This window comes from Triturus cristatus, chromosome 5_2 (assembly GCF_964204655.1).
Source record: "Triturus cristatus chromosome 5_2, aTriCri1.1, whole genome shotgun sequence".
Taxonomy (NCBI): domain Eukaryota; kingdom Metazoa; phylum Chordata; class Amphibia; order Caudata; family Salamandridae; genus Triturus; species Triturus cristatus.
Window position 1 is genome coordinate 922,203,665 of NC_140588.1, and position 13,684 is coordinate 922,217,348.

The 13,684-nt window shown below is 45.5% G+C and overlaps 1 protein-coding gene across 5 annotated transcripts in view; it reads left to right on the forward strand.

Moving 5' to 3' along the window:
• The first annotated feature begins 2,565 nt into the window (after positions 1 to 2,565).
• GRIA3 (glutamate ionotropic receptor AMPA type subunit 3) overlaps positions 2,566 to 13,684 on the forward strand; it is a 1,128,422-nt gene continuing 1,117,303 nt past the window's right edge. For all 5 annotated transcript variants that reach the window (XR_014962259.1, XR_014962260.1, XM_085608118.1 and 2 more), the window contains exons 1-2: positions 2,566 to 3,103; positions 4,305 to 4,463. Coding sequence is in view for 3 of the 5 variants with exons in the window: in XM_085608118.1 (XP_085464244.1) it covers positions 3,013 to 3,103; positions 4,305 to 4,463 (250 nt within the window). In the remaining 2 variants the exon portion in view is untranslated. The remainder of the gene's footprint in view (positions 3,104 to 4,304; positions 4,464 to 13,684) is intronic.

The window sequence follows — 13,684 nt, forward strand, 5'->3', positions numbered from 1 at the left end:
TGAGCTTCTTAGGAAGTCTTCACATGCTGACACCTTTCTGGGAGCTTGGCTGGGGAATGCTAAGTAGGGATGTCATGATAGAAGTAGTGTAGGGTAGTGTAGTGTAGTGTTCCTTACTACGCACCAATGAAGAAGGCTCTGTATGTGGTTTCTATAATCATTTGTGTCCTGATTTTGGAATTGGTTATTCTGTGCATGTTGCATCACTTAAATTTTATTCGTAGGTTCGGTTTTGTATTAGTGCCCATGTATCTTTACACTCTCGTTTTGAGACAATATATGTCCAACTGTTCTTGGCTTTATAATAAATATATACGAATTTGGATTAGGAGTTTGTGGGTCTTTGGGTCATAGGCCCGATGGGCCATTTGTCAGCGCCAAAATGCTTTGTACATCTGGCCCTTAGTCAGTGGCGTAGCAGGGGGGGTGGGGCGGTCTGCCCCAGGCGGCATGAGTTTTGGGGGCGGCGGCCTCCACCCATGCTTACTTGCTTTCTCGGGCCCCCACCACACAAAGCGGACCACGTGGAGCGGCAATCATCGACCGAATCTCGCCAGCAACCCTCCACTCTTCAATGCTGCTGCGGGTGGCAAACACAGACACTGCCATGGGTGCCCAAATTGCCGCCCCTGGCGACCTTAGTTTTGGGGGTAGCGGCCTCCTCCCACGCATACTTGCTGTCTCGGTCCCCCCCCCGCAAGGTGCCCGTTGTGGGGCAGCAATCGTTGGCCCAATCTCACCAGCATCCCCCTACTCTTCAATGCTGCAGCGGGCGGCAAACACAGGGACCGCCACAGATGCCCAAAGGACTAGCTACGCCACTGCCCTTAGTACTGTAAAGCACATTTACCACGTTGTCCAGGTCATTGCATGAGAAACGCTTCCATTCCATGTCTTTCATTTCACTTCTGGTATTTGCAGTGCTATTTTCTAATTATGAATTGAGGTCTAACAGTAGAAAGCCCTGAGTCTAAGTTGCATGGTCCTGGCGGGGAGGTAAATTTGCCTGCAAATGTAATGTTACACTGGGGTATATCTGCGCTAATACTGTACAAATACATGGTAAGCCCCATGGAATGGATCATTGCCATTAGGATTAGGAACCAGATTAAACAGTCATAAAACCACACGGAATTCCCATTTTTGTGGGTTTTAACACATAATTTACCACCTCCTCTGAGCAGGTGATAAATATATGCTTCTGCCTCAGGGTGGTGTGTGTTTGGAGTAGAGGAGGAGATGCGACTGGAAAGATGAGATCAGGCGGGCTGTGCATTGTATGCTCATCTATGCCAGAAACAAAAACTGAAAATAAGACTCAGCTGTTGCTGCAAGCAAAACCTCATGCGATTTATCGCACATATGGTGTTCCAACACCTGGGGAAAAATTTGCGGGAACACCAGTTGCCTCTGAATTTAATATGCTAATTGTGCTCGACCTTACTCATAATCAGGGTCCAGATGGCAAAGAAAAGACCTGAACTGGATGAGCTACTAACTAATACAATGACTTGAGTAACTTGTGAACTCTGGATTAGGACACTATATTTTGATGTATGGGCTTTTTTGGTTGCAAATCATTGTAATCAGGTGTGCCATTCTAAAAGGTTTACTAGAATAAACCCAAAATTATAAGACTACAAGTCCAAGAACACATTATCTTGTAAAAAAAAAAAGCACAAAGGTAAACATGGGAGATATGTTTGCCTCCTACTAGGGCGGATGAGGACGTTATAGGTAGACACACTGGGAACTTAAGAGTGACGTCCCCGCCTCATCCGACACCTAAGAGGCAGGCCAAAAAAAGATTATAAGTCTTGGGCTAAAGGAAGTCGATGACTCTTTTCCAAAAAAACAATGTGGATTGAGGACACTTAAGTAAGTGACTTACAAGTAAAAAAGACCTAAAAAGATCAACAGTAAGGGATCTGTTGAACTAAGAAAAGGTCCTGATGAAGGCCCAGACCCCATTTTTGGGCATCAGAGGCTGAAACATGTTAATCACCCACGTGTGATATTGTGGATAGTTAACATGTCCTAAACATCACCACTTCATTTTTAACCTTAACCCTATATACTCCACCCATATCAAAGTGACTTTTCAGGATCCATCAAGACCACCCCAATGTGACTCCAGTTTAGGAAACAGTTGAAGACACCTCTTTAAAGAACATCACATCATCAATCTTTCAGCGGTCTCAGATCAGTTTCTGTCCACATAATCACATCACCCAGACTAACTGTTTTACTGTGTCATATTCTTTCTGGAAGGCAATTAAAGTTCGTGGGACCCTATCTAAAATATCAGCGCCTTTTTTCACCCTTCCACATCCTACCACTTCCTTCGTCCTTTCTCTGACTCACCCACCTGTCCCTCTCCTCGCAGATATGTAAGCACCTTACCCCAGGTCACACCCAGCGTCCCCTCTCCTCCTGCACCATGAATGCAGCTCACAGCCAGCGAGTGGCCACCTCCGCCCGCCCCCTCCCCTCGCCTCTCCCACGCGCCGGCCCCTCCCTCCCTGCCCCCAGCAGCACAGGCACTGCAGCTCACAGAGGGCCGGCCAGCTGCAGCTCGGAGCTGCTATCTATCCACGTGAGGCTGGTGTGTTCCTATTGATTGCGCCCTCGCTATTGACAAATGCAGCGCTTGTGCTTCTTTGCAGGCAGGGGCAGCACTTCCACGGCGGCGCGGAGGGATGCGGCTTTAATTCCACGTCACATCAAGTTTGATCAATAGCCCCTCCGCTTGCCCATTCCGGAGAGCCTTGCTTGTGGATTTGATCTCTCTTTCTCCCGTTCCAGCACCATCCTCGAAGGGGGGGACAGTGGCCGGGATTCCTGCAGTAGTGACCAGGAGTGCGCGCGCTCTGCAATCCACCTTCTAGCCAATGGACTCTGCCCGGCTGCTCTGAGAGGACACAGGGACGGGGGACCTCCGGGGCTGCGCTTGAGCCGATGCTCCTGCCTCGCCAGTTTCGTTTTAGGAACTGAATTATAAGACATAGCAAAATGTGGCAAAATCTGCTTCAGACTACCTCCCTGGTCATGGTGGGACTGTGGGGCCAATCTTTCGGCGGATTTCCCAACACCATCAACATAGGTAAGCCAGCGAGCCTTGTATTTTTGCGCGGGGTTCGTAAATTAACTTGACATTATCTTGCGGCTCTGTCGTTCTGTGAAAGGGGGGTATGTGCCTCGGAAAAGCCACTTTGCGAGCCAGGCGAGGCGCAGACTACTGTGCAACGGGGAGCTGAGAGGAAGCACTGCAGCTTTTTTATTATGGGAAATACTGCATTGCTCCGCGGCGCGTGGGTCCCGTGGTCCATTAGTGGTCGCGCTCGGGAGCCTTTTTTTTTCTTCTTCGAATTGTTTTCGTTGTTTTCCTATTACCTTAATATTCGCCCATTCCGCATAATGCTCGAAAGTTGTCACACTTTGACACAATAATGCCCGCAGAGCTATTGCCTGTCCTTTCAAGTGCGATGGGGAATTGTGTGTGCGTTATGAAGATTGCAAGATCACGAAATGTGGTCGCGGTGCGGGGGTTGTGTGTCTAGGGCGCGTGAGTTGTGTGTGCCGGTGTCTGCGCGCGGTGTGTGTCTGCGCACAAGCACGATGGGCATAGCAAAGTCCCTTTCTATTCAGAGACGTGCACAATTAGAAAGAATGTTTCCCCTCCTCTCGGCGCTTCGTGAAAGTACATCAGCTGCCCCCTTCGGCTCCCTTTGACATGAATTCAAGGTAAATGGCACCTGCATACCCGACTGTTTCTGCTGCAATTTCACACTTTAGGCGGGTGCGAACGATAAATCAGCCGGGCGCGAGACAGTGCAGATGTGCCTGGAAAGTCAAGAGAGAAACTGGTGCAGGTTTCATTAAGACCAAGTCTGGAGCGCAGCGATGCCAGGCGAGTGCCAGGGGCGGCTCCTGCAGAGGGTGCTAGATTGGCATTGAAAGGAGCCCTGCGGGTCCCATTGCCACTTTACTGTTGCTAGACAAGGCTGGGGCGTGCCTTTCATTGGTACAGCAGGTGCAGTGGCGCCGGGGCCGTGGGATGCAAGGGTCCCATAGGAGCTCGGCTATGGCTGCCTTTAACCTTCTAGCCAGGCGCCTGGGCAGCTCCTGTTCTTTGCTTGCATTGGGGCCCAGGGCACTTTTCTACATCACTGCATAAGGTGTGATGCTTGTGGTCTCGGGATGCTGTCTCCAGTGGCATACGCTTCCTGGGGCTGGTTCTATGCGTTGCCTCCAGACCTCTAACCAGCCCCTTTCCACTATGTCCCCCCTTTCTGTCTCCATAGGTGGACTTTTCATGAGAAACACACTCCAGGAGCACAGCGCCTTTTTATTTGCTGTCCAGCTGTATAACACAAACCAAAACATCACAGAGAAGCCCTTCCAGCTGTTCCATCACGTAGACCACCTGGACTCCTCCAACAGCTTTTCCGTCACCAATGCCTGTAAGTAGAGGCTCTCTCCTGCAAAGGCGTGTGTTGTGAAGCGAGCTGGCTGGACCCCAAGAGTTCCATGCGCGCCAACGCGTGGGTGGGTGCAGCCAAGCCAGCGGCAGCTGTGTTCCCCGCCCCCGCATACTTTGTATTAGAGTGTTTCACACCCACACACCTGCATACACCCCTACACCATGTGGGCCCCTCATGTGGGAAAAGTACGTATTCGGGCGACCCGGCAAAGCCGCAGTTTGTGTGGGTTGCTGATGTTACATGACCTACTTCTGCATGTCTGGAGTTAGTGTGTGCTACAGGTTAAAGTGCAGAGCAAGAGTTTGGGGTTTTCGTTCGGTCTTGACAAATATAGAAGAGAGGGTTGATTGGAACAGGGTCCTGAGGTTGGAAGAGTGAAGGGATTTACTTCTGCAAGTGCCCCAGTTACGTGTTGAGCTGTGGCAACCCCTGGTTCCGTCAGCCTTACTATCACGCACTTCATGAAAGATCTCCCTTAAAGCTTACGGACTGCACCCGGGTGCACCTTTTCCACTGTCGTTCTCCAAGTCAAGGTTTAGACCGCTCACTTTCACAGTAAATAATCCTTACATCCAGGGCACGACCTCAAGGTGTTGTGGACAAAGAGGCCCTAACCTTAGTGCAGGTTGCACAGTCAGGGCTCCTTATCGTCTGTCAATGCCTGTCTTCCGCCATGGTGCCTTTTCATTATGGTAACAAATAGGCTGTCAGTGTGCTTGAAATGAATGGGTTAATCTCTGCGCTTTCACAGGCCCGTGTAGGGACTCTGGCCCAAAGACAGTAATGGGCTTGCTTGAAGGATGGACGCAATAAGGGCTGCGATGCACAGCTTTAAATGAACAGATTTGTGTAATATATCCTCGGCCACAGCAGTATTCACTTTCACATCTGCACAGGATTTTTTCTGAAAGCACAAATCGGCTTGCTGGTGTTTTTCTTTCTTCTTGTGCTGAATATCCGTTTAGTTGAAGATCTCTGACAAGGATGATACACATGATTTGTGCATATTTGAAATAGTTCTGCGAAACCAGTGAATTTCGCTTCACGATTTGTGTCTGATATTGTATTTTATGTCACGAGAGTCTAGCTTCCGGGTACAGTATTCTTGTTTGCCGTTGACTTGTCTGTGTGAGCTGTTACCCTGACTTAAACCGTACTGTAATGCTGAGTTCAAGTTAAGATGTTCCCGAAATCGCACATTTTCACAACCCACACATAAACAAACAGCCCACAAGGATTGCCTCGTCGCCACAATTCATTTTTCTAATCCCTCCCTGCGCGAAGACTTCCATGGCAAACATCTGACTATTAATCCGCAATCATCTTAATCCCTTCAAGAGGCTGTATCTCAAACATAGCTCCCCAAATTTCAATTATGTGGATTAAAGCTGAATACATTTTACATCTGGCCTGATTAATTATCCGTGGGTTGTCTGATTGTCTGTGCTTCTCGTCAGACTTTATTAAAAACCTTTGCCTCGTAAAGCATATCCACCAGATTCCTAAAAAACCCTCGTGTTTCATTCCTATGTATCTGTAGACATGAGTGTCCTTCCTTCCTATGTATCTGTAGACATGAGTGTCCTTCATTCCTATGTATCTGTAGACATGATTGTCTATATCTGTTTCCATTCATGGCCATGTCCTTTGAGCATGAAATACAAATCAAGGGAGAAAGGTCCTATGTGAAACACAATGGCAAAATGTAAGACCTCTATTCTAACTACACAGCAGATACGCTTTGGCACCCAATGGAGCAAGAACATGCATAGGCAAATAATAGAATAATGATGACGAATAAGTGACCTTGTCGCTATGCCAACAAACAGAAACGCAGTAGCAAAATAGAGAAATAATATGTATAGTCCCGCCTAGTAAGTCACTGAGGGCTGAATTGCTCCTCCAAATAAGTGGAAGAATGTCATTCTCTATCAGTTGTGAGCGCACTGATGAGAGCCGCAGAATTCCAGCGCATGCCAGTTTCTGAGGCTGGAGAGACACTTCAGCCTGTAACAGATCCAATGTGTGGAGCTAGCAGTTCTGAGTGCGGTGGTTCAAGGGCACTTTGGGCTTTAGTTAGCCGTACACTGTAGGAGAGCGCTCAGTGGTGGCACGATGCGCGCCAGGCAAGGGGAGAAGAAAAGCGGGGGATGGCTTAAGAAGTGTGACCACAGCTTGGTTTTCAGAAGCGGTAACTATGAAGGGCACGCGGGACACAGGATTGTGATGACCTCAGCAGCCAGTGAGGTCATTTTATTGACTTCTGTAGAAAAAGGAAGCGTTCCCAGAAGAACTTCTCTGAAGCTGTGGGATGAGTCAAAAATTCATGCTGATATCATAAGTATTAATATTTATCTACCTATCAGTGGGATTTATATAATGCCCACAAGACAAAAGAGCTGCTTCTCAGCACTAATGAAGGAGGAACAAGGAATAAGGGTCATGTCAGTAGGACCTTGAGGTCATACCTGGGGGGAGGGGTTTATAATGGAAGAGGGATATTGATCGACGAAAAGGGAAAAATCATTGAAGTATAGGTTTGTATAGGTTTCTAAAAATGTATTTAAGCCTGGATAGCATATCGGCTACATGCTAACTTATTGAGCTTACATCACCATAAAACAGGGAACCCCTTCACTGATTCCACATCCCGCGACTCTCTTAGTCATCCTGTGTTTCTCCTGTGTTTTATATTGAAAGTCCTTTTGCAAAGGTCTTCTTCACTTCCAGCTGGAAAGCCTTCTGGAGCTTCAATCATTTCCAACCTCCCTGATGTCAATCATTATATTTACAGCCCAAACAGACCGTCTTTTTCACCACATGTCCCCCCCCGATCTTCATAGGACACTTCACTCCTCCCACCTTAAGATTCCAATTCCATCCCCTCCCTCCAGGTCTTTTCCAATCCAACACTTTGAGATTAGACATTCTACAGATCTAGGTTTCTACTCCTGCGTCTACTTCGAAATGCAATTTAGTGAAAAATGCTGTCAGACGCAACAAAGTTTTGCTCTCTAATGTTTTGCGAGCATAAGGGTGTAAGAGCTATTTCTTCTACCACTATCTAAAATCCAAGGCCCCATACAGCATATTTCTTTTTATCGCTAAAAGTACACTCTACCATTACCTCGGTCAGATGAGTTTCCTATAGGTTTCCCACGCCCTTGTACAATAGCTTTTGAGCAGAGGCCAAGGCACGACACCCTCATACGACCACGTCACCCCTCATGCCATGCTTCCCTGGTGATAGGTATTACATAGATCTACTTTCTGGGCCCATATCATATTAGTAGGATCTTGTGTCATTGGGTAACCCATACATCTGCCTCTGTACCATTAATGAGCATGCATGCATCACTCTAGTGGCATCTTTACCAGCACATTTCCGTATTGATTTGTTATATTAAATGTATGCATTCCTTCCTCAAGTTTTAAGTAAGATAGGCGCTCATTACTAAATCTACCTGGGGAAAGTGTCCCAGAATGAAGGGAAACGTGTGAAGAAACACCAATTCACATGGTAGTTCCCAATTTCCCAGGGTTAAATTTGCATACTGCATTTTTCTGAATTTTTAGTTTTTTCAAATGGTTAGGGCGAAAGGGCCATTAACTGGCCATGACTGTACCAGTTGCTATTGTCTTCTGAATGTGTCTTCAGATTATGAAATATGTCTAGGTTGTAAGGATCTGCCTCCCAGTGGGAAGGTGATTGAAGGTGATAATGACTGGATCCCCTCGTCATCTTGAGAATATAAAGGGCTGTTCAGAAAAGGGCGGGCACAGTAACTCCATTGCGGCCAGGCTTAGCCCATTGTCGGTTACATCAGGCTGGGGGCGGGTTTACTGGGTATGTACCTGACCAAGCTAATTGCCCTTTACTTAATCTTATCTCCTCTGCTTGACGGACTGGAAATGCAGCAGCTCCATACAAACTGTCCTCATTTCACTCTCGCCTTGTACCTCTCCGCCTCTCTGACTCTTTCCTCTGTAGCACCAGAAGCCATCAATACCACACTCCTCGTCTCCCCTTCCAGCAGGTACACTTCATTAATCCACGCTAATATCCAGGATGGACAGATTGCTTTTGTGATGATTTGTCTATCCAGTAGCTATCATAGTGAAACATCACTGATAAAAATGTCAAGGTCAAGTTCCTCAAAGACAACAGGCACTGGCGAAACCAATAGGTCTGGCGTTGACTGCCAGCCTTTGCTTTTTGTCAGTACTTGTTTTGCTTTGTCATAGTTTTTGCAAATCTTCATTTACGGGGGAGCTGCTGGGCCCTCATCAATACAAAAGAAAAAACTTGCTAAAAGTAGATTTTTTAAAATAAAAAGCACACATTGCCATTAAAGTCCCTTGCTCTGAAGGGAACTTCACTGTTTGAGGATGTGCTCCTTGTGAAGGAGCAGGCAGCTGTCATTCACAGTGAAGTTAGCCAATTGCTGCTGGCCTCTTGCCCCTCCCTTGGTGTATTCTGTGGTGGGTGGAAGAAAAAAGAGAATACCACAACAATAGACCAATGGATGAAGAGGTCTGGATGAAATCCCCTCTAACTCTATTATACATATACTTTTAGCCAATTCAAAAGGACTTGGCTGATGCCAGACCTAAAACAATGAACCAAAATGTAGTTAATGACGAGAATGAAACTTTCGTGCTATATTGTGGAGCACACACAGAAAGGACTTTTTCCATTTTTCATTGCAAAAAGAAAGATGACTTCTCGAATGGGGCAGTGCAATAAGAATCCTGTTTCTGACGCAAAAAAAAGAGATAGAAAAGGGACTTTTGGGCACAGTGCCCACTTTTGCAGAAGTCCACATGCATTCACCCACAGATGATCAGTCAGTGTTCCACAAGTCCTCTTTCTATCACTGAAACAGAAAGAGTGCAAAGTCCCGCACCAGGATCACACAGTGTGCAGGCTGGTGATGCGGTTGAGCTGTGGTGTCAAGTATACTGAAAATGGTGTGACTTGCCAAAAGCAGCGTTAAGAAGAGTTATTGGGCAGCATGCAGGACACAGGGACCACGACCCCTGTGGAAATGTAACAAAAACAGCAACACAAATTAATTTGAATGGGCGTTTCCCAACATTTTTTTCATTATGCTAAGTTTGCCCTTGACATTTTTGTCATTTACTTATTGATCATACACACACGGATCCAGCCATGTGAGCAGTTCTGCCCTAGCACAACACTGGTGGACCAGACATTTACCTTACGAATGCCTTCTGTCTGTTGTATTTTACCAGGTAAACACATATTATCCAACAGGGCTGCAAATTGCTGCATTTTCCGTTAAGGTTTTCGTCCATAAGGCATGCAATTGAAATATGAACACTCCTCAGGTTGTGTAACTGACTATATATCTCGTGCCTGGCATGTGAATCAGGATTAAGACGCATAATCTGTTTAAGTGTGCATTCTAAAAAGGTAAACGTGCCATGTAGATTACCCTCCTTTGAAGTGCCCACCCCTGCCTCCCTGCTCTGCTCTTGCAGTGCTGTAGCAACCCCCCCCCCCCCCCCCAAGCTTCTGCAGTCTCCGCTCATTAGCACTCAGAGCTCATATTCCCCGCTCTGCACTGTCATTGCAAAAATTGCTGTTCTATACCTTCCGAGCCGGCGAATGCACTTGAATTACGCACAGATTGCAGGAAACACAGGCGGGCGATGGAACCCTAAAGGTGACCCTCTGTGGAATTTCTCTGGGAAAGCATTAATCGAGGCAACGTGATCCCTTGAAAACGGGCGAAGGGGGAGGGAGGAGGCAGATGTCTTTGACTGCAGCATCTAATTCCTCCTAATCATGCATAGGGTCTTTCCTTGATAAACCCATTTTAGGGTTTCTATATAATGTACATATCTGTTTCAGGGTGATTTTAAATTGCTGATCTATCTATCTATCTATCTATCTATCTATCTATCTATCTATCTATCTATCTATCTATCTATCTATCTATCTATCTATCTATCTATCTATCTATCTATCTATCTATCTATCTATCTATCTATCTATCTATCTATCTATCTATCTATCTATCTATCTATCTATCTATCTATCTATCTATCTAGCTAGCTATCTATCTATCTATCTATCTGAACCTGGCCCAAAGGCATTAAAGTGCTTTATAACACAACCAGTTTACATCACACATTAAAAAAACCTTTTATTATGCACAGGGATATTGCGTGATTTACCCAGGTTCACAGGATGTTGAGCCAAAGCTGAAATTCCAACCTGGTTCCCCATGTTCAAAGGTCAGCAGCTTTAGCCACTAGGCCACATCTCATACCCCATTCTCTTTTGTAATAGTTACCTTTCAATGGTAGTTGAAACATACCAGCGTGACAACCTGTATTTTCTTTTTTCAACTCCGGCGATTACGTTTCCATTAATGTACCTTTGACATGTCCTCTTAAACCAGCAGCAGCATTACATTTTAGTGATGTCCGAGCCCCATGGTGCTGTCAAGCATTCGTGTGGCGAACACTCCATCATTTTGAAAGGTTTGCCATTTATTCCCCAGCAGCATATGCTGTACACAGCACTTGAGTGTTTTCTGAAAAACAATTCTCTCTGATGTTTTATGCTGCCCACCATGCCATCTGCTGCCATTTGGTATTACTTCTAGTTATTCGGATGACCAATTTTCTCTGTTCAAATCAATGTTTTTTTCGGTGCTTTTTTTGGGCTAATTGGCATGGAGCTGTAATGCATGAAGTGTTCCAATACTTGGTGCCTGAAGTGGAACTCATCCACATATCAAACTTTAGTTCACGCAAGATAGAAGTTTAATTAAAATTGTGTATGTCAAGATTAATACTTAAGCAAGAAAGATTGACTTTAGTAATATCTAACAAACATGTTAATGAATTAAATTTGTTTCTACCTTGAAACCCTTCTCCATCAAGGGAACCATTGTCAATAATTTGGAGTTGGTTTTGAAGCAAGAGGCAGAGCATGAGCTCCTTGTCTGAGCTGTGATCAACATAACATTGTAAAACAATAGCTGCTCGCCATTCTATTTATGTTCCTCTAGCACTTCTTCCTAGTGTTTTGTGTAGTGGTCATATGATCAGTTTTGGGAATTGAAAGATTCCTGTTTCAAAGATTTGCCAACATTAAAAATTGACGCACTTGGCTCAAGACTCAAACTAACAATCATTTCTTCCGAAAGGCTTGAGAAGCAAAATAGAACTCAAAAAGTGAATTTTTATGTTGTGTCCCAATTTTAAGCAAAAAGAGAGATTGATAGAATTATGGGTAATTTTTGACGACGATCTTCAGATGGTATCCCAGGCTTGTAAGACCGCCTCGGTCTGCTTCGCCCTGTTAAGACTACTCCGAAGCATTCTACCCCTACTTCCTAGGGAACTGCGGGCCACGGTAGTACGTAGCACGGTATTAAGCAGGCTTGATTACTGCAATTCCCTTTATCTGGGGGCCCGCAGTATATCTTCCAGGGATTGCAGAGGATACAATCAGCAGCAGCTAAACTAGTGCTTGATCGACGACGTAGCTCCTCGGCTACCGGAGCGTTGAGGGACCTGCATTGGCTCCCGGTCAAGGATGGGTCTCCTTTAAGTCTCTGTGTCTGACATTCAAGGCAGTGCATGGATTAGGGCCTGCCCCTCTGCAGGATAAGCTTGCTCGCTATCTGCCTACTAGGCAGCTCCGTTCCTCCACGGCAGGCCTATTGGCAGTCCCGAGAATTAAACGTTCTCGGCTAGGCGGCAGGGCCTTCAGTACAGTAGCCCCCGGCATGTGGAATAAGCTCCCTATGAATCTGAGACAGTGTAACTCTCTACTTGAATTCCGTAAGGGACTCAAAACCTGGCTCTATCCCAAAGTATAACCCAGAATATTCTCTCTGTCCTGTCTGCCTCCAGTATGGTTTCATCAGTCTTCAGCGCCAAGATACCCGTAGGGTGATAGTCGCGCTCTACAAGTATCCAATCAATCAATCAATCAATTAATGTTTTTTGGTCGTTTTTCAGAATACCAAAGACTTTGGGAAATCAATTTGGCACAAGCCCAATTTCCTACAAAACATTCCACTTTGGTGGGAATGGACAGTTGCCCATACATCCAGAGCTGCATAAATTGTGTTTTCAGATCCATCTCGTGTGCAAGTAAACCTGCTGCGGGCATTACTATAATTTGCACTTATTCTCAGCTCCTGTGTCTGCTTGTACTGTGATTACTTTCCGGTGTCTGCTGTGTACTGTTTGGAATCTTCTTCTTAATTTAGATTTTCGTAATCATGAATAGACCTCAATTCTATGCTTTCACAAGCAATACTGCCCCGAAAACCTTCCCCAAGTTATTCTTAAAAACACTGTGATAAGACACATGAAATTACCTCTTGTTCTAGATGGAGCCTTAGTGATCCAGGGGAAGGCGTACCAAGGGTGTTTGCAGTCGCAAACACTTTAGTTCACAAAAATAGAGCTTTAAACAACAAAAACACCTTTCCTAATGTACTAGCTCATTTTGTGATTCTGATTATTTTTCTGAATCGCAAAATGGAATGTTTCGAGCCCTACCAAAGCACACTTTGAAAGGTCTGTGCTTTGGACTTTCCTTCCAAATTGCGAGTTGATAAGGTATGTATCAATGGTTTACGCCTTCAAAACCATTGATCAGTTGCCGACTCTTAAGTTGGGATTGTCATAGATTCTCAAAGGGGAAGGGATCCTCGTTGGACCACTTCCTCTGTGCAAGTTAGGGTGGACCCTCTGGGAGGAGCACTGCCAACACTCACTTAAGTTTTTGAAAATGGATCTTTTCTTTTAAAGCAGTTCAATTTCCTTTGAGGAAATCTAGCTGCTTTAAAAAATAAGGGGGCATATCAACAAGGGCTTTATCTCTGCTTTTTTGGCTTTAAAAGCCAAAAAAGGAGAGCTAAAACTAGCGCCCTATCAACAACAGGGTGCTAACATGCAAATTTGCATGTTAGCACCCTTTTACTCTACGCTTCCCCTTGCATCTCTAATGAGATGCAAAGGGGGCGTTCCTGAGTAAAATAATAGGAGAAATGTCGCTAAGCGACATTTCTCCTATTATCAAGAATGTCGCTAACCCTGTTAGAGACAAAAAAAGCAGCGCTAACTGCGGTTAACGCTGCTTTTTTACGTCTGGTATTTTTCTGATATCCTATGGAAGGAGGATATCATGGCTAAATTTGCCTGTC